We start from the raw sequence: 27,475 nt of genomic DNA, 5'->3' as shown, positions 1-27,475 counted from the left end.
CATGTCATAGGAGACTGGAAGCAAGTGCCCCAAGCTGGCTTCACTTCCATTGAAATCAATGGAAGGTGAAAAGACTTCCACTTCTGACACCAGTGACAGCTATGCAGTTCCACTCCCATCTACTATGACACATGTACAGCAGGTTAGGCAAATCAGCTTTTTGCCTGATACCCCGAGCAGTAGGTCCCTGGCCATTAACTAGTCATGACCTGTCCTGTGGATAGGTCATCCATGTCTGCCTGGAAAGCCCCTTTAACTCTTTGAAACCCACATCACCCCCCAAAATACCTTCTACAAGCAAGAACAAGTTAAGCAGTTTTATTTAAAATCGGAATTTAAGACATAAGAATTTATAAAAACAAAAACTCTAAAAATCCTCCCAAGTCTAATTCAGGCAAAACAGCAAGCTTACAAAACTATGTACATCCCCACATACATAAAGCCATACACAATTGTCCACAGCAGATTTCAGCACTGTTAACCTCACAGTAGTGCGTTGGACTGTAAAGCTAAGAAGGTCTGCGGGTCCCATTCTAGCTGGAGGACAACTCTGGGATTCAGAAGATTTAGTAGATCACAGTAACACTTGGGTTTCCTCATCCGCAGCACTGAGAGGATGGAGAAAAATTCACACTAAAGACATTCCTTCTGTCATTTTAAGCAATGGTTCTTTGCACTACTTGTGGATGAAGTTACCAGATCTCCATTGACATGGAATGGAGAAGAATCACTGTCAGCAGATGGAGTGGCAGGTCCACTTTACTAGTCCATTCCTTCATACAGATCCAGGCATCCCAGCACCAATAATGAAGAAGCCCTCTGAAGCCACCATAGGTAAAACTGAAGACTTAGGGTTGAGCATCTCCCATAATCATTTACCTGTATCCACTATGAGACCTTATTCAGATCTTTAAAGGCTTCCTCCCCTCCCTATACATTAGATTAAAGCTGATGAAAATGGCCAATGTCAACAAAAACGATCCATCAAGTTGAAAAGATCATTTATTGTTAAATTTCACCAAACGACATCCAGAGTCTGGAAAGATGTCAGCCATGTTTGAAGTCTGTCCAATAGTTGACCAGAAGATCTTTCTTTGAATGTTCCCAGAAAGCACTTTCATCCATCACCGACATCACTGAACAGGTATGGCCAGTTTGAAGACCTGCGACTGCCAATATGGACAGGACTGTGCCTGGCTACATCAGTAAAAAGCTTTTCCGTAATCAGCCTACTTCAGTGTAATGCCACTTGTACATTTGTCTCTTCGCACCATGGTTGCTTATGCAGGCAAGTTTCATTAGTGTTACCACATTCTCTGGGATATGAATCATTTACATGTTGCACAAGTCAGCTAATTACTAAGATATGCCAGTACAAGCGCTGGGAAAGGAGAGAAGCTCCTAAAGAAGCAAATAAAACACCAGGTACAGAAAATGGGAAGGTAAAATACTTTTGGGAGGAGGCATCAGTCAACATTGTTTTGTCCAGCATCTCTTTAAAGTGGTTTTTCAAAACACCATATGAAGTGGCATGCTGGCAAGTACCAAGAAAGAAATCACTAAACCCCTTACTGCATGTGGGAAATGCCCTGTGAAAGGTCATCCTACTTCCAACTGTTTTGCTGCATGAAGCAGACAGCTCCATACATTGCACAGTGGCTTGAGTTAATATTGCAGGTCGAGTCATATTGATGAGAAAGGAACTCCACCTGCAGTACCAATTTGGGCCACTGCACAAATGTTCAGAGCCACCTGCTTCTTGCACCAAAAAACAAAAAAACAACTAGAAGTGTGATGACCCTTTAAGGCTAGGGCTACAGAGCAACGTTGTTCTTCCAGCTACTTTCAGACAAACCAAAACCATTTGTGAGATTCTACCCTTTTAGATATCATTTAAAACAAACAAACATCAAATCAGAAATGGTTTGCAAGCAATTTGCAGGCAGTGATTTGCAATCTGTTCTGGTGAAGCTGTATTTCTGATAGTACACAGTGTTGATTTTTTTTTGTGAACATTAGCTCATAATGTGACACCTTTGAAGATGTGATCAAAATGTAGCCCTAGCCTGAATGATCTTCCAGGCCTTACCCCTTAAGAAAAAAAACTGCAACCAAGGAATGGAGACTGGAGAGCAGTGGTCCCCCATTCTAGTTTTCTTCAACAGTAAGCAAGTAACAGATTGGGAGACCACTACTGCAAAGCAAAGTTGGTCGTGTCCTCCACCCCAACAGGATTGGTCTATGAAAATCTAAATATGTACATCTAATACGTGGGTACAGGGTTAAATTTGCACTGGACATAGTCAACCTTCCAAACTGTCCCGACATGTCTTATGGCTGCTCAGCTAAGCAGTGGAGGGATTTTAGGACTATGCATCAACCAGAGTAACAGTTACAGCTGTGATCTCATGTGCAGGTCAATTCATTGCCCGTTGAAGAAAGCTTTAAAGAACTACTCGCCCTCCAAGTTAATCGATTACTATGGCGGCTGACTCGCTGCTCAAGCAATAGCTAAAGTATTGAAGACCCCCAGTATCTGCTGCATCCAGACGCATTCTATCATGCATTTCACTTTCACTCTTCCCCTTAGAGGTAGCTTACAAATACATTTTTTCACAACACAAATAAAGTGACTGACGATTACGGAGTAGAGACAGTCATAAGTTAAGATGTTGCCTGCTTGTTATTGAATTTACAATCTGCGCTCAGAGAGGGGAAGGAGAACCGTTTTAACAGTCCTAACACATCCTAAAGCTTTAGGAGTCAGAGCAAATAAATGGTTAACAGCTTGCAGTAATTGTGACAAAGTGGCAGATTTCCAAAAGTTCTGGTGTAACCTTGGAAATCCTGGCAAAAAAAAAAAAAAAAGCACTTTAGTAGCAGTGATTCCCTAGAATACATATAGAAGATATGCACCAGGCAGCAAGCGTCATCTCAGACAACTTGGTGAAGATCGCAAAAAGAAAACAAAAAGTGGCGTTAAATATTCATACTGAAGATTGCTGTTGTCGTGGTGCAGGGGGTCTAGGCTTTTGGCACTCCTTCCCTTACTGAGCAATTCAGCAATAGCTGGAATAGCACGTTACCTAGATCATCAAGTAGAGAGGAAGCAGGCAAAAAGATAAAAAGGCACTGCAAATAAACTGATTCAATTTGTAAACGAAATCCAAAGTACAAGCAGTTCTACAGAATACATTTATACAGAAAGTTGAAGCCTGCTGCCGCCAGCCACAGGATGGTCACTCCGTCCAGATGAGAAAGTGCAAGGTGGCAAAAATGGTCCATTAGGAGCAAGACCAGTTGAAACGGTTTGGCAGTGTCATTATGCATGTTACAGTAGCCACGTCACTCCGTAAAGAATCAGGGAAGGTTGGCAATAGCCACCAGACCTTGCCTGAAGAGGAAAAAAAAAAAAAAAGTCAATCCCTCCTCCCAACTCCAGAGTTGCAACGGCTCACGTTCAATTCTCTGATTTCAAGAAAACTCTTGCCGATGGTGTAAAAACAGAGTGGATTCCATTCTGTAACTACTTCTTCCGTGTATGCTGGCGCCGTGCCATTAGTCGCTGCCGAGCTCCAGAAGTCTTAGAAGTCACTCCAATTGAGAAGCCGTGATTCGCTTGACCTTGATTTAGGAGAATACAAGAGAGGATATTAGAAATGGGATTGTTAATCACATGCAATATTAAAGTCCAGCTTAGTCAGCTGAAGAGTAGCTCCAGTTTCCTTTTACACGAGTCGAGACTCTCATGGTTTTCGTTTGAGTGAATGAGCTGGTGACGTGATCACCAGCTCCCCGCCCTCGGGCAGCCTGCTTAGACTGCATGATTCTCGTTGACAATAGCGCAGTTGTCGTTCACTAATTGGTCAGTGTTTCATATAACTATATGAGCGATCAGGGTTTAAACTGCACAAGGAGACATGGATTTTAATGCCGGCTGAAACTGAACGACCAGAGAAAAGATCACAATTCGTTAGTTGTTGGCAATGTTTAAACTGAACGATCGTTCAGTCTAAACATAGGGCTTATTCAGACAGGCGTATAGCGGTTGAGTTTTCACGCCTGGCTGATATACTGTCCCTCTCTGCAAGGGGAGGAGGAGGGACAGGAGTAGTGCACTGAGCTCCCACCCTCCTCTCCAACCCTGTTTGCAATGGAAAGGGGTGGGCCTTAGCTCCGCCCCATCCCTCCCATTGGAAGCAGTGTCGAGGGGCGGGTGCTCAGTGCACTGCTCCTGTCCTGCCTCCTCCCCTTGCAGAGAGGGACAGTGTATAGCGGCCGGAAGTGAAAACTTGACCGATATACACCTGTCTGAATAAACCCTAAGGCTGTGTTCACACTTGGCATTTCTTGCTGCATTTTTAACCCCTTAAGGACCAGGTTGTTTTGTACCTTAAGGACCAGACACTTTTTAGGGATTTTACCCATGTGGCGGTTTTACTGCTCTATTTTTTTTCCTTTAGCTACCAAAAGTATTTTTGCTGCGTTTTTTTTTCCGTGACATATAGGACTATTTTTTTAATATCTTTTTCACTGACTTTTTTTTCTGTTTTTTAGTTTTTTTGAGGGTAAAATGCTAAAAATGATTTTTTTAACATTTATAGTTTTTAAAAAAATTATTTTTATATTTACACTAAAATAAAGTATGGAAATGGGTTCCTCTATTTATTTCGGACGTTTTGATATATAGTATGTATGGTTTTGGTTTATAGGGCGCATACGGTGACGGTTTTTGTTGGCGTCTGCTTTGTGTTATTCTCTTTCTTTTGTATGTATTGTTGTTTTGTCTTACTGATGTATGTAATTGTGTTTTTTACTATCTATGTCCCCCATGACGTCATATAAGACCTCTGGGGGACACTCACTTTTTTTTTTTACTTTATTTGACATTTTCCCACTGTAGCTGGGGCGTCCATAGGATCCCCAGTTGCAGGGGATAGCAACCCCTGTGGTGACATTAGTCACCTGCAGAGCTGCCAGGGTCTAAGTCTGACCCTCCAGCTCTGCATAGCAGGGAATCCCGGGAGGTCACATGACCCCCCGAGGCTCCCGTAGTGAAAGAACTTCTTACTTTCACTTTGTCCCGACAGTGTTCATTGAGCACTGTATATCGGGGAAGCAGAAGGCAGGAAGGGTTAAAAACCCCTCCTGTCTTCTGCTCTGGGTTATCAGCTGTCACTAACAGCTGATAACCCGTACCTGCCTCTGACTGATTGCAGAGACAGGAGGCTTAGAGCACCGCCGGGGCCCGCTGACACCGGCATTGTCATGTATGTTACACAGATGCAAAAAAAACATACAAGAAAACAAAAAAACAAAAACTCATGCTTAAAATGCATATAAAAAAAAACAAAAGACCATTTGAATACACTTTAATCCGACATTAAAAACTTTTACTGTGATGTATTAAATATCAATGGATGCTGTGGAATTTAGTTCAGGAAAAGCAGGGAATTCTGGGTCTTTTCTAACAGGCTGTGTGCCAAGCTCAGAAAAACATGCAAACTCAAATTCCTTATTGACGGCAATGCAAAAAATAAGTTATCTGCTTTTTTTAGTGGTGTGGAAGAGCATAGTGGGCTACACTTTTTGAACCCACAAAAAGCACATAGAAACGTTTGCATGGCTAAACAGTCAAAAATCTGCATCGTTTGCCTACATTTAACCAGTTCTAGTCAACGGGTCCAGGAGAACGCTACATTTTCATCCACTAAAAACGTGAAGTGACCATATAGACAGCCTCTTGCTTTAAGAGCACTCAATGGCCTCCCCACTGACAAGCCCTATGAGGCGGGGCTAGAATGTATTACAGCACTACTTCCAGTTTGTACCATGTGATCTGGTGTCTAAGTCCCTCCCCCTCCTGGGATTTGTGATGGGCTTGCAGGTAAGATGCCTGAACCGGCTCATTCCAGTTATGAAGCCAGGGGCCTTCTGTCTGCATCTGGCTAGTGTAGTTATTGAAATAAGCCCGCCCCCCGCAGTGATATCACTGACACTATGAAGGGAGGTAACTGGGCTGAAGTGGAGGCATCAGCACCACCAGATCCACATGTCTCCAGAAAACCCCTTTAAGAGTAATACAAGTCCTGAGACATCTAATTCTATTAACTCATAAAATCCTGCTGCTCTGATCAGCGAATCCTCCACACCCTACAAAAGAGCGTCTTACATTACATGCATCTTACCAAAAGAGGCGCTGGGATTGCCGAAGGATGGCGCAGGAGGAGTCCCAAAATTAACAGGTGCAGGGGAGGCGTTCTGACCAAATGATGGTGTTGCAGGTGTTACTACAGGGAAGCAATAGTATGAAAGATAGTTAGAAATACAATAGTCATGCCTCAAAACCAATCCGACACCTGCCCAGCCACTAAAAGGGCATCCCCATCTTATAAACCGACAGCCTCTTGACCCCCCCCATGTCAAGTATGACGGACTGCAGTGTCGGAGCCCCTTCATAGAATGATTAACCCCCCTAGTGACCAAGCCTGTTTGTGCCCTAATGACAAAGCCAAAATTTTGGAAGCCTGACGTGTCAATTTAACATAGACTAACTCCATAAAGGTTTTGCATATCCAAGTACTTCTGACTTGCCACATATTGTACTTCCTTTAGGTGGTAAAAAGATAATAGAATTTGTATATTTATTAAAAACGCCAAAATTGGTAACTTAAAAATTGACATTTCATATTTTCAACTGCAATGTGTCAAATATGGGCAAACAGACAGAAGTATGTATAGCAAAAATTTGTACACTTTACTTTAAGCAGCATTTTGTTTTCCTACACCAAGCCAAGATTGCAAAAGGCTCATAGGTGTCAGAATGATAGACATACCCATAAAAAAAACCCTCGTAATGTATTCACTAGGAGTGTCATGAGTATTTGACCCCACAATTTTTTTCCAGGAGTCATTTGCAAATATATTAAATTTTTTATTTCTCCTCTAAATTGCATTATGTTATTTTAAGGTGGGTTGTCTTCATATCCATTGTGGCCCTAATCTTACACAATGGGGCCCAAGATGAAAGTAGCAGCCGGTGGCTTTCAGAACAGAAGTGTTGCTGGACTATATTTTAGGCCCCATTGCCCACTTGTAGAGCCCTTGAGCAGCCAAAACAATCAAGACCCCTTAATGGATTTATGTAGCGGTGTCCTGCGTATTTTTTGCAAAAAAAAAAAAATGATGAAAAAAAAGAAACTAAGCAGTGGTTAATGTAATAGCGTAATGCTGTCTACACAGTGCTATAATCCAACACTCATGCCAATTCCGCACAGAACAGCACAAGAACGTATTCGCTCTCCTCACAGAAAATGCTCTGAGGAGAGAAGATTACAGCACTAGGCCTGCACTTTATTCTCAATATAAGTACCATGCATGGCTGCAATAGGACCACAGCCATCCATGTCTCCAGGGACCAATGACAATGGTCCCTGGTAGTTCCTATGTACAAAGCTGCATTTGACAGCTTTGCACATAGGTTCAGTAGGTTCAGTACGCCTGCCATTTTGCCTGGGAGAGCCAGGGCGGGGAACGGACAGACATCAGGGAATGTTCCATCTCCCATCACGCTTTTTTTGGTGAGGGGAGATGGAACTTTACCCCCCCCCCCCCCCCTCACTTTGCAGGAGGTTGCCATTATCGCTAAAAAAAACAACAACTTTGAGCCTGGGGGCTGCAAACCATAACCCTCCTCCCGAGTGTCTCTCTGCTGCCTTTGGTCGTGGAGAGCAGGGAAATTTCCTGGGTTCCTTCCTATTGCACCCGCAATTTTGCCAGCGCGTGCAGCGCATAGAGATAGGGCACTGGAATGAAGATGAGGCGGGGACTGCAGCAGGCTTCAGATAAAGCTGTTTCAGCCCCTAAATAATACAATCGCTGAGGGGAGCTGAAACGCTCACCCTTCATGCTCCGCCATGTACTTCATTCAGTTGCCACTAGGATGACTGGACTGCAAACCGCAGCCCTCAGGGTGTGCTCTAGACTCCCACCTACCTCAGGTAGGTGAGAGCCTGGAACTGAGCCAGCCCCCCGACCCCGTTGGCTTATTCCACAGTGAAGCTGTCAATTGACAGCCATATGGAATAAAGCCCAGCTAGTGACGTTGTCAAGACATATTGGCGGTAACAAGGGGTTAAAAAAAAACAAAACACAAAAACCCCAAAAACATTTAAGGTGCATTCGCTCACAAAGTGATATTTGACTAGCTCATGCCATTACTTTACAATTGACAGCTTCAGCACTGAGCTGGATTGTTAGGATCCCGGAGGTCGGATGCCTCTGAAAGACTGAGCAAATACATTCCATTTGAATGTATTGTACTCTTTCAACAGACTGTGGTATGTTCTCCTCGTCTCATGTTTATACCATACTAGCTGGGAGGAGAACAATGGAATGTCAGCAGCCATTTACACATCTGGGCACTGTTAAAACACACTGGGCTCTGCAAACAACTCCTAGAGATCATTTTACATGCAAATGAAGATAGTGTTAAGGCCCATTTAGACAACGATTATTGCTGTGTCTAAATGCACTGCCATCGTGCACTGTTCGTTTATAGTTGATTTCTAGCAAGCTAGAAATAAACTGGTTTTCTCAGCGCCACATGCTGGTAGCATTTTTTCAGCTGGTATTCAGCTGGGAATGGTCAGCGGATTACCAGCTGAAAGCTCCAAAAACAAAGGAGATGTCAGTGCTTCTGCTGTTGCTTGGAGCCATCAGCTCAGTGGGACACTGCTGATAACCGTGAGAACAAAGCAGCTGTTTGCATATACAAAACAGCTGCTTTGTTCTGAGTTATCAGCAGTGTCCTGCTCTGCCTACATTTACCTCTAAGTAACTAATTAGCTACTTAAGAGTTATGCAAAGATGATCACTCAGCAGTCACTCAAATTGCTGTTTGAGGCTGCATTCCCACGAATGTATATCGGCTCGGTTTTCACGCCGAGCCAATATAAGTAGTCCTCATCTCCCCATTGCAGAGGGGGGGGCGGGAGCTCAGTTCCTGCTCCTGGCTCTTCCATCCTCCCCCCCCCCTGCAGATGAGGACGACGTATATCGGCTCGGCGTGAAAACCAAGCAGATATACGTTCATGGGAATGCAGCCTGAGCGATTTTTTTTTTTCAGTCTAAATGCACCCTTAATGGCCATTAACACTTTATACAAATAGATTGCTAAATCCTTCAATCTTTTGAAAGATTATTTTTGCGCGTAGAAGAGCCTTAAATTTTGGGGGGAGATTAAATGGAGAGTTTACTTTATCACTCTGCATTTCACCTGTCTAGCCCAGGAAGTGTAGAGTAGCCTTAAAAAGATTAAAAATAACGAAATTGCTGGGTCCCGATCGCATACACCCCTGGGTTTTAAAGGAATTAAGTAATGTGATACTGTTGGATACGTAAGGGCTCTAATTATGAACCTGAAAACTACAAGCCGTAAGTTTGCTTCTATTGTACATAGAAACCCCTCAAACATTTTAAAAGATACTAAGCCAGAGTACCTCAATGAAAGGCATTTGATTTCTGACAACATTCCCTTTAAGCTTGGCTTTCCCCACTCAATTTGAACAAGAATTGCAGAATAGTGATTCATGCAAGCAGTGAAAATGGGTTATCCAGGGAGGCAGTTTTGGAACCTCCACTCCCGGCCTGGTTCTGTCAGGGCAACATGGCTGGCTGTTCCACCCATTTTAACTAAGCCAACTCCTTTTTGTCACAGCTGATGCAGACAGAAGGGGGCCATATTAGTCATTAAGGCCTCCATAAGAAACATCTCTAGTTACAAATAAAGCCCATCTCCTATTTCTTGCATAGCCACAAAATGTGTCCCAACGTCAGCTACTCTACAGAAAAGGCAACAAAACACATCAAAGCCCCAAAAAGGTGCCTGTGGTTTACAGCCGAGCACCCTATGCCATTCCATTGTCATAACTTCCATAGAAGTGAGGGGTAGCTACATAAACCCTAACAGTGAGCTACAATGTTTCAGAATCTCACAAGTTAGAAACAAATAGGGGATGCTTAAACTATGGAAGTTATGGAAATAGTGTAGCACATGGTACTCAGCTGTTTCAGTCAAACCCCTTGAGGAAGGCACAATAGTGCCGAAACGTTGCATTCATTTGTAATGGGGTAATAAAACGATTTTATACCTTCATACATCCGTTTATGCTACCAGTTCATCATTCATATGGACCCGTCACCTCTTATGGCCCAGGTGAGAACACCCCTATAAAAAAAGGACTTGTCCAGGTATCAAAGTTCCTTGAGAGTCTGCACCGCTGAATCACTGTCTCCTTGTTGGAAGCCCCTATACATAAGCCATTAGCAGGGAGGGTAAACTGCCTTCCCCATTGCCCAGTATCATTAAGACGTTAAAAAGTACACCTAAGTGGCTTGTTTCCTGACAGCCTATACCTGGAATACAGCTCTAACATGTCCCGGAGTTGCAAGTGTGATGGAGAGAAGAATGCATGTGCAAACTTCTGTTCCATTCACTTTAATGACTGCACCAGTGCTGACTTGTAAGACAACCCTTTTAACACAATGGCCCAGATGAAGACTGTCTAGAAGACAGCATCTTGTTGCACATATCAACACTTGTTATAGACAAACCTTTTCTCTTTAAAAATATTTTACATTTCCCTGCTATGAAAGACAATTCTCAAAAGTTGAGCCATTTTACACTCACCAAAAGTGGGCTTGTTCTCAGTTGGTCCGGGGGTCACAAAGCTCAGTGATGTGCTATTCTGAGCCACAGAAGAGTTTCCAAAACTCATGGCTGGGGCAGGCAGGGTACTTGTGGTGGCGCCAAAGGAAACAGCAGTGTTTGTTTTTTCCCCAAAAGCAAAGGGCTTTGAAGCACCAAACTGGTTTGTTGTGGGGGTACTGTTTGTTTGTGTGCTATTCATTGTGCCAAATACCGTCGGGTTTGTTGTTGCAGAAGCAGATCCAAACGAAAAAGTTGCATTTGAACCGAACGCTGGTTGGGAGTTTGTACCAAACGCTGTCTGTGAGCTGCTCCCAAAACTGGACTGTGTGCCCGACCCAAATGTAGACTGTCCCCCAGAAGCTCCAAAGCTAGCAATAGGATTGGCGGCAGGTTTGTCTGCTTGTACACCACTTCCTGAGCTACTGTTAAAAGTAGATGTGCCAGAGCTTGCGGGATAAGGAGGCGGATTGGAGTTGAGTGCGGCTGGAAATGCAGAAGATGTAGACCCAAATACAGATGACTTTTGGGGTTGAGACACTGGAGCAGTTTGCGTATTCCCAAACACATTCAAGCCAGGTGATGCTTGTGAGGTAGGCGCATGCCCAAATACAAATGTTGTCTTTGTTTGGAAATCCGTACTTGTGCCACTTCCCAAGAAGGTATTTGTAGGGGCAGAGGCAGCTGTACTACTAGATGTCACCCCCCCAGAAAAGGTTGAACCAAAATTAGTGGTGGCACTGCTGGATGTGGGTAGAGAAAGCGACTGCTTTGTAGCGCTGTCCGTGCTTGGAGTTGTATTGGTTGCTGTGGTGCCAAATCCAGAAAGAGACGGAGGAGCAGTAGCTGTAGGATTGGCATTTACTTGGAATGTGAAGGGGGATGCAGATGTGACAGGGAAGGGGGATGCAGATGTGACAGGTTGCTGAAGTGACGACTCCCCAAATATTGGTTTAAATGTATTTGCAGGTTGATTCTGCAGTACGTTTTGCTCTCCAAATATTGGTTTAAAAGTATTTGTTGAAGAGACAGAGGGCATTGATGGTCCGCTTGTGGAAACGCTGGGTGGACTGGTACTCACATTACTGGGAAACAGTGGCTTAAAGCTAGATTGTGAGTCGTTACCGGATGATTGGGTAAGAAGTTGGAGAAGACTACTTTTTGTCTCTGGTTTGTTCTGGACAGCACCATCCAGCTGGGATGTAGAGTTGTTGGGCACCACTGCAGCCGGCTGGGATGTCAGCTTGAAGGATACATTCTGACTTGGACCAGAATCCTCTTTAACAGAAGCCAATCCCAGCAAGGGAACTTTGTGATTGGGAAAGTCCACAGCAACAGGTTGTACAGATTCTAAAAAGGAGGAAAATATTACATTTAAATTACATGAATAATTAATGTTTTTATTCATACATCCAGTGGATATAATAAAAAACCAAACAAAAAAAACCAAAAATAGAGTCCAACAATTGAATCATTTCAGATTTCCACCTTTAATGTGACTTATTTTTAAAATTCCATTGAAAAAAAACAAAACTGAAGTCTTTTAGGGTGCAAAGATTATTAGAAGAATTTGGTTACATAAGTGTGAACACCCTCTTATATTTTGGGATGTGGTTTTGGTCAGAATTAGCCAATCACATCTAAAAACCCATGATAGTCAGTACGCAGTTGCCATTTACCCCATATAGAAGTTCAGCTCTTGGAGGATTTGCCTGACATTCTTAGTTAGTCTGTAAAGAGCTTACAGCACATCAAAGTGGTCTGAATGGCAAAAGGTATCAGAGGAGAAGGGGGAACAAAACCTTTCCAAGTCATTACATATACCATGGAACACCTTGAAGACGGTCAGCAAGAGTGGATTAACCCTTTCCAATCCAATGTCGGGCCTGCCCCGACATTTTCCTCCACAGCTCCGATGTCGGGACAGGCCTGACACTGCAGTGCAGGAGTGCATCTGCACCTGATCAGACACATCGGGTGCAGATACACTCCTGCACTGGTCCTCATCAAGTACCCCCCCCCCCCCCCCCGGGGAGGGCAGAAAGGGTTTAACCCTTTCTGCCTTCTCCTTTACACATTACATAGCGCTCAATTAGCGCTATGTAATGCATGGAGATTCCAGCTGGCGATCATGTGACCGCCAATTGTCACCTGACCCCAGCTGTTACATGATCGCCGAGCCCGGAGGCTGAAGGGAGAATGCGGAAGTATTACTTCTGCATTCCGCCCGGCGATCATGTGACCGATATGTGCCACCTGACTCCAGCTGTCACGTGATCACCGAGCCGGGAGGCTGAAGGGAGAATGCGGAAGTAATACTTCTGCATTCCCCTGACGGTGATGTGACCACCGGCACCCTCCTGAACCCTTTCAGACCAGGAGGGCAAAGGAAGAATTTATTTTCTCTCATCCATTTTCCCCAGCTCCAATTTATTTGGAGCTGGGGAGAATGGATGAGAAAAAAGAAATGGACTGGAAAGGGTTAAGTTTGGCACAGTGACATTACCAAGAACTGGACGTCCCTCAAAAATTAATGAAAAGATTAGAAGAAAGTTTGACCGGGAGGCTGCAAAGAGGCCTACAGCAACATTAAAGGAGCTGCAGGTGTTTCTGGCAAGTACTAGTTGTGCAGTGCATGTGGCAACCATCTCCTGTATTCTTATGTCTGGGCTGTGGGGTAGGATGGAAAGGCGGAAGCCTTTTCTAACGATCATCAAGCCCGGCTAGGTTTTGCCAAAAGCTACATCAAGCCAGAAGTATGTGGAAGAACGTATCATGGTCTGATGGGCCCATGGTGGAACTTTTTTTACCTCAATTCCAAAAGGTATGTTTAGTGCAAAACCAACACTACACATCACCAGAACACCATACCCACATTGGAGATGGAGCCAGCATTTTTTCTGCTGCTGGAACTTTCGTCAAAGTGGAGGGAATTATGAACAGTTCCAAATATCAATCCACTTTGGCAAACTGTAGGCCTCTGCTAAAAAGCTCACGCTGAATTCACCTTTTAGCACGACAACGACCCAAAGCATACCTCCAATTCAACAAAAGAATTTGCTCCTATGGCAGAGCCAGTTTTGGAATGGCCCAGCATGGCTTTTAGCCAGACTACATAATGATTGCAGAGAAGTGTACAGGGTTAGAAGAGCCATGATTGATTTCTTCCAGAAAATGCTCCACACCTGTCCCTAGGTCGTGTCCAATATGGCAGCATAGGTCTATAGGCATGCAGCTTGACAGGTTGGCTTTACTTCTGGGAGAAAGACCTTTTCTTCTAACCCTCTACAATCCTTTAAGGCTGGGTTCACACGGAGCGGATTCCCGCCGGAAATCTCGCGGCTTGCCTGCAGCAAAAACCCGCGAGATTTCTGCTGGGAGAAGCGCTGCAGAAAAACCCGGGGGCGGCTTTGAAGCGGCCCAGCCGCTCGCTCTACCGCTGCAGCCGGCGCTTCCATAGAGGAGAGCGCGGCCGCAGCGGAAAGAAAAAATAAATAGACATGCTGCATTCAGCAAAGCCGCGGCTGTGGATGCCGCGGTTTTGGCCGGATTAACAGCAGCGGATTGGCCGGCCCGTGTGGACGAGATTTCTGAGAAATCTCGTCCACATGGCTGGCTAATCCCGAGATTAGCGGCCGCGGCAAATCCGCCCTGTGTGATCCCAGCCTAAAAGTCACCCATAGGAAGCTTGAATAAAGTAGACTAGATTCTATGCAGTCACACACAACCAGCATCCTCACCTTGTGAGCCCTCGTTGTTCTGCATCTTAGCTAGACTCTGTAGTAAGGGGTTACTGCTTACTGTAGACGTCTGTGCCGTCAGAGCAGATGCTGTAGATAAGCTAAAGAGGGGTAATGCAGAAGCAGTAGTTGCTATTGATGGTGCAGAGCTAGCAGGGATAGAGTCTAAAAGACAAAAATACACAGATCATTAAATATGCAGATCAAATTAGTGTTTCAGGGAGATATTTTTCATAAACTATTTCTAGCAGTCAACAGTTTCTGCAGAAAGTATCAAATAAGTGTAATTTTATACAATTAGTTTTGGGATGCTACCACATGAGTGCTGTTGGCATTCTTACAGTTAATTGAAAGGCTGTACCCCAGCTTGCAGTTATTGGCTAGTGTTTTTGTAATTGCCACCTTGTTAGCCAAATCTTATGCCCATCTAGTAAATCCCTCACCAGCAGTGTCTTCTAGTGCCTTGTTAAGCCTCTGCAAAAATGCTTTCTTCTCACAATCCAGATCTTTTGATGTAATACTGTATCCAACCACAGGTGGAGGGGGCTACAAGACAAAAAAAAAAAAACAAAAAACTTTTTTTGGAGACCTTATGAAGAATCCAAAGAGAAAAGCATAGACTCAAAATATATTTACCAGTGGATACTGGTCATTACGTCCTGGACAAACCAGCAAAACCTTCTTCCTACGAGGACCACCACTTCCATTGTCAGATGAATTTAAAGCAGAAGAATTTGAGGAAGGAGTTTCGTTAACTGAGAAAAAAAAAAAAAAAGGTACATCAATAAAATACCCGTCCCAGACAGGGGTGTGAGTGTGGGTACCCACACAAAATATGGCCAACGTAATTAAAATATAGAATACTATTTTTTCATTTTAGTAACGCATTATATTAAGATGCAATAGAAAAGAATGGAAAGGGTTAAAGAAAAAAGGCACTACAAACTTTTTAAAATGATTTTCTTCTCACTTTGCTTTTTTCAGTGGCGTTTCTTCAGCTCCCCCCTTCCCACCCCCACATAAGCCTATGGAGAGGTGCAAAGAAAAGGAAGGGGGGGGGGGGGGGGGAGATTTGCAAAAGCACCACAGATCCAAAAGAAGGCAGAGGTGAAAGGTGCCATTACATAAAGGATCAGTTTTTAAAAGGAATTACATAGTTTACCATTTGCCTACAGCAAACACCTGGACCCAGCATTTTTTGCCTCAAAACAAGTGTGTTGGGACAGACTCCGATCAGGAGGGGTGTCGTGTCTCCTTAAGGAGAGCACCCAAAAAGTGTGTGGAGAGACCAAGGGGGTGGTATAGTCACTCCAATGAGAGCACCCAAAAGGGGTGTCGGGACACCTAAAAGGTGAGTAAGCAGACTTAAGGCCAACTCTGAGCAATATATGCAAACAAGGAAGATGGAAAAACACCTCTGCAGTGCCACCCACCAGACAGCAGCACTCTTTCAAATCAAAGTGACACTCTAAAACGAGCCAAAACCAACAGGCAAGCAGAAGATACCTTCTTCCTTATACCACCACTTGATTAGCGTACTTTAAACCAGTGTGTTAAGATTATGGTGGCATTAAAGAGCCCTTTTCATCAAACTTTTTTTTTTTTTTTTTTTTAAACGGTCTAGTGAGATGCAAAGTGTCCAAAACATGAATTTGGCACAAAGCATGCACATATGCTATAGCAAGTTGGGCCAGAGTTCTTTTAAACATTTAGTCAGGTTTTATTTTTTTTGTACATGCTGCCACTATTAGATTATACATAATGCCACTAGACAGTCTAAGGGGGAAAAACAAAAACACAAGTGTCTTTCCGGTTAGTCTGGTGTTTGAAGGACCTGGTCATTCGTTAAAGCTTGCATCTAGTCTATTACGGTAGTAAGGGGTATTACTACTTTGCCCTACTGATGACTTGTTATATTGTGGGTCATTAAGAACTATATGTTTACAGAGAATGGCAGTGTGCTGTGGACAAGACCGACTGCAAAAGGCAGCAGAGTTGATCTGGAGTAGTATGTAATTACTCTGCGCCTGCCATTTTATTTTATAGACAGCCATCTTTTCAGAGTCCTCCTGTAGACTTGTAGTATGAACTGTGGTTAAGGTTTCTTGAACAGGTATGAGCAACACCTGTCATTGATAACTAGGAGTCAGGATCAGAGGTAGCGAGCGTCTGGGAAATGTAGTGTGCCTTACACAACTGGCACTGCCCACAACACAGTCAGGAACGATGGAAGACTGAAGGAAGATAAACTAGAAAGTGTGAGGGAAATTATATCCTGTAGGATTTAGTTTTGTACTTCATTCTAATTTTGGCTGTCAGTAAGTAGAATGACCCGCAGAACAGGTTGTTACGCAGGGTAAACTCCTTACACTATGTTAAGGTTTGACGAAAGACAGTGAGTCTCCAAAAGCCAAGCCAAGAACGAACAAGAGATACCAGATACCAAGGAAGACGGGGGAAAAAAAAAAACCCACCTAGTAGGCGCCATCCCTGCAGGCTTCCAGGCACTTATCTGTGCCTGCAGAGCAGCTCTTGCTGGTAACTGGGTTTCAAGACCACTCTCCCCCAACAAGAGATTGCCATCATTGAATGGCTGTGATTGGCTAATCCAGCGCTGGATGCATCAGAGAAATCTATTGCTGGAGGTGGGGGTCTTCAAACCCCATCACCAGCAAAAGATCCTTTGACAAGTGCCTGGAGCCATGGAATTCAGCGCCAGGGACCCAATGGCAGCAGCATCAGTGAGTATAACCCTTTTCTTTTTTGGTAGTGCAATCTAGCGCTGCCCAAAACGTGGCACCAAGTTGTGCCATGCTTTCGGGAGCGCTGCTAATGCTGCTCATTCATTTCAACGAGTGACGCAGGGCTGAAACCATCCCATCCTTGGCCATGCATCACTGTCAAAGCACAGCGTTTTGACGCTTGTGTGAACAGCCCCATTGAGATGAATGGGAGCATTGTACAGTGTTTAGCACTGCGCTGAAAAGGCAGTGCTAAATTCAGTAAAAATAAATAAATATCCGTGTGAAGGAGGTCTAAGAGCAGGTAAGTATAATACCACCCCCACCTCACCGACTCCCGATGCTGTTCTGAGGAGACAAGTTCCCTTTAAAACCCTAAACAAGTTTAAGTATACCACAACATATGCTTACTCACCCTGTCCAGCCTGGTCCCCACTGCCTGATTTCACGGGAGTAGACTGGCTCGCATCATGTAGTTCTTCTCTGCAGGAAACGACATAAGAGGGAGTTTTAATCACCATTAATTTCAAGGACACACTATATTTAAAAAAAAAAACAACAAAAAAAAAACAAAAAAAAACACACAAGTACAAACATGAGGGGAAGGTAGAAGACAGTCTGTGAGGGTTTACAATTTACAGGGGCCACCAAGACAAAACCATTATGGCTTCCCAAAGCCGTGAAGTAAACTAGTTATTCTGACCACAAACACATCTATTCATTTCATTGGGGGGAGAAAAGTGGGAGGCAATGACAAATGGACATGCCATAAATGGAAGATGTAACTTTGAGAAGTTTACTGAGCATTACCTGGCCTTTTTTGCTGACAGATCTGGCGTTTGGCTCCGAGATGAGGGCAGGCTGGAAACTGCAGATGTACTCTGGCAATTTCGCTTTCTTTTCTAGAAGGCAAAAGAATTGCGTATGACCTCAGTTACCTGGTCAGCGTTTGAGCTTTATAGAAAACCTAAGCATTTCATTCACTCGTACAATACCTGTAGGAGAACTCTGCTGGAACTGAAAGAACTTGTGATTGCATTATGAGTTGGCATCATAATTCCATTCATTGTGCAGCTAGTCAGTGAGCTATTGGAGGATGTCCGAGAGCGTTTGTTGACCGTCTCATCAAGCATCTGTGTGTTCAGCGTTCTTTTCAAGAGGTCTGACCTAATGGAAATAGTGAGGGTATAGTTAGACAGCGGATAGTTGTAGTAGGACACAAAGGATATTGAGGCATAGCTTCAATAAGGTAGGATTAACAAGCCCTAGCAGAATTTTGAGAATTAAAGAACAGCCTATACACAAAGATAAAGGTCGTCCGACAGGGCAGATTTCTGAACGTTTCCTATAGAGTTTGGAATTTATAAGCTAACACTTGTCAATTTGATTGTAGATTGATTGTCTGTTCATAACTATGCAGGTGGCCAGCTTGCCTGAAGACGTTTAATCAGAATTTAGATGCTTTACAGCAGAAATCTTTGGGCATGCAGACAATGGGCACGTAGGAACCCAATGACTTATGAGAGACTGGTCATTGTGCAGGAGGAGGGAGTAAACAAACTGGGATTATAACCCATTGTGAGTGGGTTGTTAACTACCTTTTATTGTATTCCTGTCTGTGATAATAAGATGAGTGCTGTGAAGTCATACGATTATGCTTGGGGTGGGACAGATTCTAATTGCGAAATCTGCGATTGCCGCCCGTGCGAGGATCCACAGCAAAACGCAGGTAATGAAAGGCATGAACTTTCAGCTTGGGTTCACACACAGCGGAAACTTTGCGGTTTGGCCGCAGCGAAGAACCGCAAGATTTCTGCTGGGAGAAGTGCTGCTTCAAAACCCGTGGCACTTAGCCGTGGCTTTTGAAGCGGCCTGACCGCTTGCTCTTCCGCTGTGGCCAGCGCTCGTGTGGAGGAGAGCGCAGCCGCAGAAAAATAAATATGCTGCAGCCGGCGAATCCACGCCACAGCGGATTTGCCGTCCCGTGTGGACGAGATTTCTGGCTGGCTAATCCCGGGATTAGCGGCCAGAGGCGGATTTGCCACGGTGAAATTCTGGATGTAATTTCCACGGCAAATCCGCCCCGTGTGAACCCAGCCTCACTTTTTCCTCCATAGCATGCTCCATTTTGCCGTGGAGTCAATGGAAGCCATCCGCCTCCAGTGTCCATACATAATTAACATTGCATATGGGCTGCGGATACCCATGTCATCGCTTTACAGTGAGGGAAATAAACATGAGAACAAACGAAACAAGAGAAAAAACCCTGTACTTCGCTTAACAGTTGGCGAGAGCATGTGAATTTGAATGATTCTAAAAGCGGATTCTGAATGCTAATTGTCGCATGTACATGGGCCTGAGGGTGCATTCAGACGACTGTATATCGGCCGGGTATTCACGCCGGCCGATATACGGCATCTCTCTGCAGGAGGAGGCTGGAAGAGCTGTGAGCAGTGCTCTGAGCTCCCGCCCCCTCTCCACTATTTGCAATGAGAGGAGGTGGAATGGGGCGGGGCTAAGTTCCGGGAATTAGCTTCACCCCCATCCCGCCTCTCCCCATTGAAAATAGTGCAGGGGAGTGGAGAGGAGGCAGAGAGGGGGCGGGAGCTCAGAGCACTGCTCCCGGCTCTTCTAGCCTCCTCCCCCTGCAGAGAGACGCCGTATATCGGCCGGCGTGAATACCCGGCCGATATACTGTCGTCTGAATGCACACTTAAGAGGATAAAATTATCCATGCAAGATCCAGAAAAGATGGCGAACAGCTAAAGATTTTTAGGCAATGCATTAACTTTGAATCAGAAGGAAGACTATTACTTACTTTGAGACATAAGACAAGGAGCCATTAACCACTGGAGATCCAGATGGTGACGCCCCACTTCCACTGCTAGCCTGTCTCCTAGAAGAAAGTTTATAGTGACTGTCAGTTAATGACCAGCAGAGTACTAGACGGCACAACAACTACTGGGGGGATGGTGTTGTACAAGATTCACTGTAGCTCTCAGGTTTAAACTGTGTCAAGAATCAACTTCTCTTTATTGAATGCAGAGTCACAGTCAGCATTTTGTGCGCTCACCTCCTCTTGTTCTCGATCCCTCCTCCGGCTGTGTATTGTTCGTCTTTGTTCATCCTCTTTCTGCTCTCCCGAATTGCATTAAGCACAGTCTCCTTTGCACAAGGATCTGGAGGTGGACAAGACGGTGATGGAGAGGCTGTGCTAGGAGACAGCAGACTAGTCAAACTTCGGAGAGAAGACAGACAGGAGTGAGCAGCCAGCTAGATGCCATTACAATTCACACGTATAGCTTATGGATGAGAGAAGATGTAAGTATGAGCCGCATTAAATTATAAACAAAATTCTTTATAGGATCACCAGCCTCCAAGACGCTCCGTCTCCATTCACAGAGCAACACAGACAGTGGTTCCATGTAAGTGGACCCTTAAGATGCCCATACACCTTCAATAGCAGTCAGCTGAATGCGCCTTCTTCAGACTTCTACACACAACCACTTCGTTCAGCTGAGTATTTTTAATTGCGATTTCAATACACAAAGTGGAGAAAGCTGCTGCCCAACAACAAGGGGACAGTCTGGAGACCCTCATACACCTACAATAAATCAGCCACACCTACTGAAGTTGGTGGGGTCAGACAACTTTTGCTTAATGTTTATGGAGTCCTTAGAGATGTTGGCTGAGACCACCATGTGTGTATCTAGTCAACTATTAGTGACCACTTTATAAAGACATATTTAGCATTAAAAACAGAAGGAAAAAAAAAGCCCCGTTCTACGGGATCACCACATGCTTCAGTGAGAAAATATCCTGAACTTCCACGGACATCAGACACAACCCAGATGACTGTATTGGTAGGTCACATGGAAGAACAATGGGGCATGGGCAGCTCACCATCACTGATTCAGCTGATGTACCTGCACACGTCTCCTGCATTGTGTCCGTGACCTGGGGAGTAGCAGCTAAGTCATAGGCCTGGGTACATAAGCCCACCCCAATCACACTCCAATATTGCCACCATAAGGCAATGGGATCCTATCAACTACATACAGTGACTAAATAATATCATATACCCCGACTAGACATTACCAAGCTGTGGCGGGATGACCCTGCCATACCATGATAAATCCACCACACTGTGTGAATACTACTATAATAAAGGGATTGTTAGTTGCAATTATGTTTTTTCCTATTAATGCTCTCCATTCCTGAACGTAATAAAAGATCCTATATCCACCCGACTCCCCACATATCACACAGTCTTCCCTATGGCACTATTTACAGGTTTGTCAGCCTGTATACGAGAGCCTGTGCAACCATTGCTCCATTCAATTTCCTCCTCATTGTGGGGGATCCAGAGAGTCCGCAGTGAGAAGGGGAGACCTCAAACGCCTGTTTCCCAGAACACACACGCACACGCACACACCACCATTGCCCATGAGCCATGGTAATTCCACAGCCATATTACTTTCCTACGACAACCAAGGCAGCCCAGGTCTTCACTTCCCATAAGAAACATCACTGTGAAAGTGTAACTTGAGTAGCGGCCAACCAAACTTCCAAGCAGCCACAACCTAAACCCCTTACACAACTTCAACAATTGCACCAAAACTCGAAAACTAGGTTTAACTTACACTGGCGAACGAGAGATATTCGGATCCGGACGTGCAATTTTCACCGTCCCAGGACTGCGCAGCTGAGAATATTTAGGAGACAGCAGGATTTTCCTGGGAAAGCCATCTCCGTATACTGAAGGGAGGGACCCCGGTATACTGTACTGCGGCTGGTGCGTCGGGTACCGCCTGCGGGGGCTCAGAAAGGGGCGGTTGGTTACAACAGGAGTCTCCCTAAAGAGAAAAAGATAGTGTTTGAGAATATAAAGCATTTCAGATGAAACAGACTACTGCCACCTTACTAAGTCCCTGTCCAAGTGATCCGGCATGCAGGAGGTGCACCATACAGACTACTGCCACCTTACTAAGTCACTGTCCAAGTGATCCGGCATGCAGGAGGTGCACCATACAGACTACTCCCACCTTACTAAGTCCCTGTCCAAGTGATCCGGCATGCAGGAGGTGCACCATACAGACTACTCCCACCTTACTAAGTCACTGTCCAAGTGATCCGGCAGGCAGGAGGTGCACCATACAGACTACTGCCACCTTACTAAGTCACTGTCCAAGTGATCCGGCATGCTGAAAGGGGTTTTCCAGGCAAATTCTATTAACGACCTATCCTCAGCATAGGTCAATGGTTAACTGCTGGTGACCGGCCACTTGGGATCCCCAGCGAGCAGTTGATTGTCAGTGCAGTGTGGCCAGTTACGGGGGTCGGAGGCTAAAGCCTCGTAAGAGGGTTTGACTCCTATCGAAATCCATGCATGCGCTGCCCCCTATTACACCTCTGCATCCGACCCCAGTGTAGGACAAGGAAGTGTAATAGACTACAGCTGCCATCGACAGCGCTGAATAATCAGGTGATCACCAAGGATTACCAAGTCACAGTCCAAGTGAAAGGACTTGCTGGAGTGCATCATACAGACTACTGTCCCCATCCCAAGTCACTGTCCTAGGATCAGCCATGCCAGAGCGCGGCATACAGTCTACTGCCCTAGGATCAGCCATGCCAGAGCGCGGCATACAGACTACTGCCCTAGGATCAGCCATGCCAGAGCGCGGCATACAGACTACTGCCCTAGGATCAGCCATGCCAGAGCGCGGCATACAGACTACTGCCCTAGGATCAGCCATGCCAGAGCGCGGCATACAGACTACTGCCCTAGGATCAGCCATGCCAGAGCGCGGCATACAGACTACTGCCCTAGGATCAGCCATGCCAGAGCGCGGCATACAGACTACTGCCCTAGGATCAGCCATGCCAGAGCGCGGCATACAGACTACTGCCCTAGGATCAGCCATGCCAGAGCGCGGCATACAGACTACTGCCCTAGGATCAGCCATGCCAGAGCGCGGCATACAGACTACTGCCCTAGGATCAGCCATGCCAGAGCGCGGCATACAGACTACTGCCCTAGGATCAGCCATGCCAGAGCGCGGCATACAGACTACTGCCCTAGGATCAGCCATGCCAGAGCGCGGCATACAGACTACTGCCCTAGGATCAGCCATGCCAGAGCGCGGCATACAGACTACTGCCCTAGGATCAGCCATGCCAGAGCGCGGCATACAGACTACTGCCCTAGGATCAGCCATGCCAGAGCGCGGCATACAGACTACTGCCCTAGGATCAGCCATGCCAGAGCGCGGCATACAGACTACTGCCCTAGGATCAGCCATGCCAGAGCGCGGCATACAGTCTACTGCCCTAGGATCAGCCATGCCAGAGCGCGGCATACAGACTACTGCCCTAGGATCAGCCATGCCAGAGCGCGGCATACAGACTACTGCCCTAGGATCAGCCATGCCAGAGCGCGGCATACAGACTACTGCCCTAGGATCAGCCATGCCAGAGCGCGGCATACAGACTACTGCCCTAGGATCAGCCATGCCAGAGCGCGGCATACAGACTACTGCCCTAGGATCAGCCATGCCAGAGCGCGGCATACAGACTACTGCCCTAGGATCAGCCATGCCAGAGCGCGGCATACAGACTACTGCCCTAGGATCAGCCATGCCAGAGCGCGGCATACAGACTACTGCCCTAGGATCAGCCATGCCAGAGCGCGGCATACAGACTACTGCCCTAGGATCAGCCATGCCAGAGCGCGGCATACAGTCTACTGCCCTAGGATCAGCCATGCCAGAGAGCGGCATACAGTCTACTGCCCTAGGATCAGCCATGCCAGAGAGCGGCATACAGACTACTGCCCTAGGATCAGCCATGCCAGAGAGCGGCATACAGACTACTGCCCTAGGATCAGCCATGCCAGAGAGCGGCATACAGACTACTGCCCTAGGATCAGCCATGCCAGAGAGCGGCATACAGACTACTGCCCTAGGATCAGCCATGCCAGAGAGCGGCATACAGACTACTGCCCTAGGATCAGCCATGCCAGAGAGCGGCATACAGACTACTGCCCTAGGATCAGCCATGCCAGAGAGCGGCATACAGACTACTGCCCTAGGATCAGCCATGCCAGAGAGCGGCATACAGACTACTGCCCTAGGATCAGCCATGCCAGAGAGCGGCATACAGACTACTGCCCTAGGATCAGCCATGCCAGAGAGCGGCATACAGTCTACTGCCCTAGGATCAGCCATGCCAGAGAGCGGCATACAGTCTACTGCCCTAGGATCAGCCATGCCAGAGAGCGGCATACAGTCTACTGCCCTAGGATCAGCCATGCCAGAGAGCGGCATACAGTCTACTGCCCTAGGATCAGCCATGCCAGAGAGCGGCATACAGTCTACTGCCCTAGGATCAGCCATGCCAGAGAGCGGCATACAGACTACTGCCCTAGGATCAGCCATGCCAGAGAGCGGCATACAGACTACTGCCCTAGGATCAGCCATGCCAGAGAGCGGCATACAGACTACTGCCCTAGGATCAGCCATGCCAGAGAGCGGCATACAGACTACTGCCCTAGGATCAGCCATGCCAGAGAGCGGCATACAGACTACTGCCCTAGGATCAGCCATGCCAGAGAGCGGCATACAGACTACTGCCCTAGGATCAGCCATGCCAGAGAGCGGCATACAGACTACTGCCCTAGGATCAGCCATGCCAGAGAGCGGCATACAGACTACTGCCCTAGGATCAGCCATGCCAGAGAGCGGCATACAGACTACTGCCCTAGGATCAGCCATGCCAGAGAGCGGCATACAGACTACTGCCCTAGGATCAGCCATGCCAGAGAGCGGCATACAGTCTACTGTCCTAGGATCAGCCATGCCAGAGAGCGGCATACAGTCTACTGTCCTAGGATCAGCCATGCCAGAGAGCGGCATACAGTCTACTGTCCTAGGATCAGCCATGCCAGAGAGCGGCATACAGTCTACTGTCCTAGGATCAGCCATGCCAGAGAGCGGCATACAGTCTACTGTCCTAGGATCAGCCATGCCAGAGAGCGGCATACAGTCTACTGTCCTAGGATCAGCCATGCCAGAGAGCGGCATACAGTCTACTGTCCTAGGATCAGCCATGCCAGAGAGCGGCATACAGTCTACTGTCCTAGGATCAGCCATGCCAGAGAGCGGCATACAGTCTACTGTCCTAGGATCAGCCATGCCAGAGAGCGGCATACAGTCTACTGTCCTAGGATCAGCCATGCCAGAGAGCGGCATACAGTCTACTGTCCTAGGATCAGCCATGCCAGAGAGCGGCATACAGACTACTGCCCTAGGATCAGCCATGCCAGAGAGCGGCATACAGACTACTGCCCTAGGATCAGCCATGCCAGAGAGCGGCATACAGACTACTGCCCTAGGATCAGCCATGCCAGAGAGCGGCATACAGACTACTGCCCTAGGATCAGCCATGCCAGAGAGCGGCATACAGACTACTGCCCTAGGATCAGCCATGCCAGAGAGCGGCATACAGACTACTGCCCTAGGATCAGCCATGCCAGAGAGCGGCATACAGACTACTGTCCTAGGATCAGCCATGCCAGAGAGCGGCATACAGTCTACTGTCCTAGGATCAGCCATGCCAGAGAGCGGCATACAGTCTACTGTCCTAGGATCAGCCATGCCAGAGAGCGGCATACAGTCTACTGTCCTAGGATCAGCCATGCCAGAGAGCGGCATACAGTCTACTGTCCTAGGATCAGCCATGCCAGAGAGCGGCATACAGTCTACTGTCCTAGGATCAGCCATGCCAGAGAGCGGCATACAGTCTACTGTCCTAGGATCAGCCATGCCAGAGAGCGGCATACAGTCTACTGTCCTAGGATCAGCCATGCCAGAGAGCGGCATACAGTCTACTGTCCTAGGATCAGCCATGCCAGAGAGCGGCATACAGTCTACTGTCCTAGGATCAGCCATGCCAGAGAGCGGCATACAGTCTACTGTCCTAGGATCAGCCATGCCAGAGAGCGGCATACAGTCTACTGTCCTAGGATCAGCCATGCCAGAGAGCGGCATACAGTCTACTGTCCTAGGATCAGCCATGCCAGAGAGCGGCATACAGTCTACTGTCCTAGGATCAGCCATGCCAGAGAGCGGCATACAGTCTACTGTCCTAGGATCAGCCATGCCAGAGAGCGGCATACAGACTACTGTCCTAGGATCAGCCATGCCAGAGAGCGGCATACAGACTACTGTCCTAGGATCAGCCATGCCAGAGAGCGGCATACAGACTACTGTCCTAGGATCAGCCATGCCAGAGAGCGGCATACAGACTACTGTCCTAGGATCAGCCATGCCAGAGAGCGGCATACAGACTACTGTCCTAGGATCAGCCATGCCAGAGAGCGGCATACAGACTACTGTCCTAGGATCAGCCATGCCAGAGAGCGGCATACAGACTACTGTCCTAGGATCAGCCATGCCAGAGAGCGGCATACAGACTACTGTCCTAGGATCAGCCATGCCAGAGAGCGGCATACAGACTACTGTCCTAGGATCAGCCATGCCAGAGAGCGGCATACAGACTACTGTCCCCACACCAAGTCACGGTCCTGTGATCAGCCATGCTGGAGAGCGGTATACAGACACGAGGCTTCTACGAGGAGGTTGCCTCCAGTACCCACCTGAAGGAGAGGCGCCTGGCAGGGGTTGGCACGGAGGGGTTCGGTCTAGCCAACCTCTCTTGCAGGTCCCGCGCTCCTCGACACGCTCCCCGGGCCGGTGGCTCCTGCTTGCCGAGGTAGCTCCCCATGAGTAACAGCCAGGAGGCCGGGCTCCACTTACTAGCCGGGCGCCTGTAGAGCGCAGCTCTGTGCCGTACCACAGGCGCTCCACCTGCGCGCTGCCCCCACTCCCCAAGCCTCCAGCCCGACCTCCTATAAGCCCAACCAGCCAGCACACACAGTACCAGACTGCTGAGCAGGGGGAAGCAGTAGACGAGTAGCAGGAGCAGCAGTCCAGCGGGCAGGAGCAGAGTGACCGGGCGGAACTCACGATTCAAAGCATCTCTAAGCAACCGCCGCAGCCGGTCCCTGACCCCTCCTCCCCGCCCTCCCGACGGACACATGATCGGCTGAGCGCCCCGCCAGGCCTTAAATACCCAGCGTGCACCACGCGCGCAGGACCCCGTCCGTCACATCCCGTGTAACCAGGCAACGACCGGTCCCTCCGCCCAGAGCTTCGTTTGAAAAGCGGTTTCCCCGTCAGTGGTTTCTTAGGGGGAGGAGCCTGTCTGCATCTATGTCATTTCCT

The 27,475-nt window shown here is 47.0% G+C and overlaps 1 protein-coding gene across 1 annotated transcript; it reads right to left on the bottom strand.

Moving 5' to 3' along the window:
- Positions 1-302: 302 nt before the first annotated feature.
- POM121 (POM121 transmembrane nucleoporin) lies at positions 303-27,443 on the bottom strand. The gene is made up of 13 exons (XM_066599719.1): positions 26,848-27,443; positions 21,833-22,045; positions 20,263-20,427; positions 20,008-20,085; positions 18,185-18,356; positions 18,000-18,091; positions 17,605-17,672; positions 15,085-15,203; positions 14,892-14,994; positions 14,449-14,613; positions 10,691-12,058; positions 6,189-6,290; positions 303-3,624 (listed from the first exon to the last, which is right to left on the bottom strand). The coding sequence occupies exons 1-13, from the start codon at positions 27,288-27,290 to the stop codon at positions 3,527-3,529; spliced, it is 3,186 nt and encodes a 1,061-aa protein (XP_066455816.1). The 5' UTR covers positions 27,291-27,443; the 3' UTR covers positions 303-3,526.
- Positions 27,444-27,475: the final 32 nt, after the last annotated feature.

The sequence above is a fragment of the Eleutherodactylus coqui genome, chromosome 4 (assembly GCF_035609145.1).
Source record: "Eleutherodactylus coqui strain aEleCoq1 chromosome 4, aEleCoq1.hap1, whole genome shotgun sequence".
Taxonomy (NCBI): Eukaryota; Metazoa; Chordata; class Amphibia; order Anura; family Eleutherodactylidae; genus Eleutherodactylus; species Eleutherodactylus coqui.
This window is presented reverse-complemented; position numbering and strand designations above follow the sequence as displayed.

Coding starts and splice junctions, on each gene's coding strand:
- POM121 (XM_066599719.1), bottom strand. CDS start 27,290: ATGTGTCCGTCGGGAGGGCGGGGAGGAGGGGTCAGGGACCGGCTGCGG. Junction 22,046..26,847: donor GCCAGGCGCCTCTCCTTCAG/GTGGGTACTGGA, acceptor TTTTCTCTTTAG/GGAGACTCCTGTTGTAACCA. Junction 12,059..14,448: donor GAACAACGAGGGCTCACAAG/GTGAGGATGCTG, acceptor CCTCCTTTTTAG/AATCTGTACAACCTGTTGCT.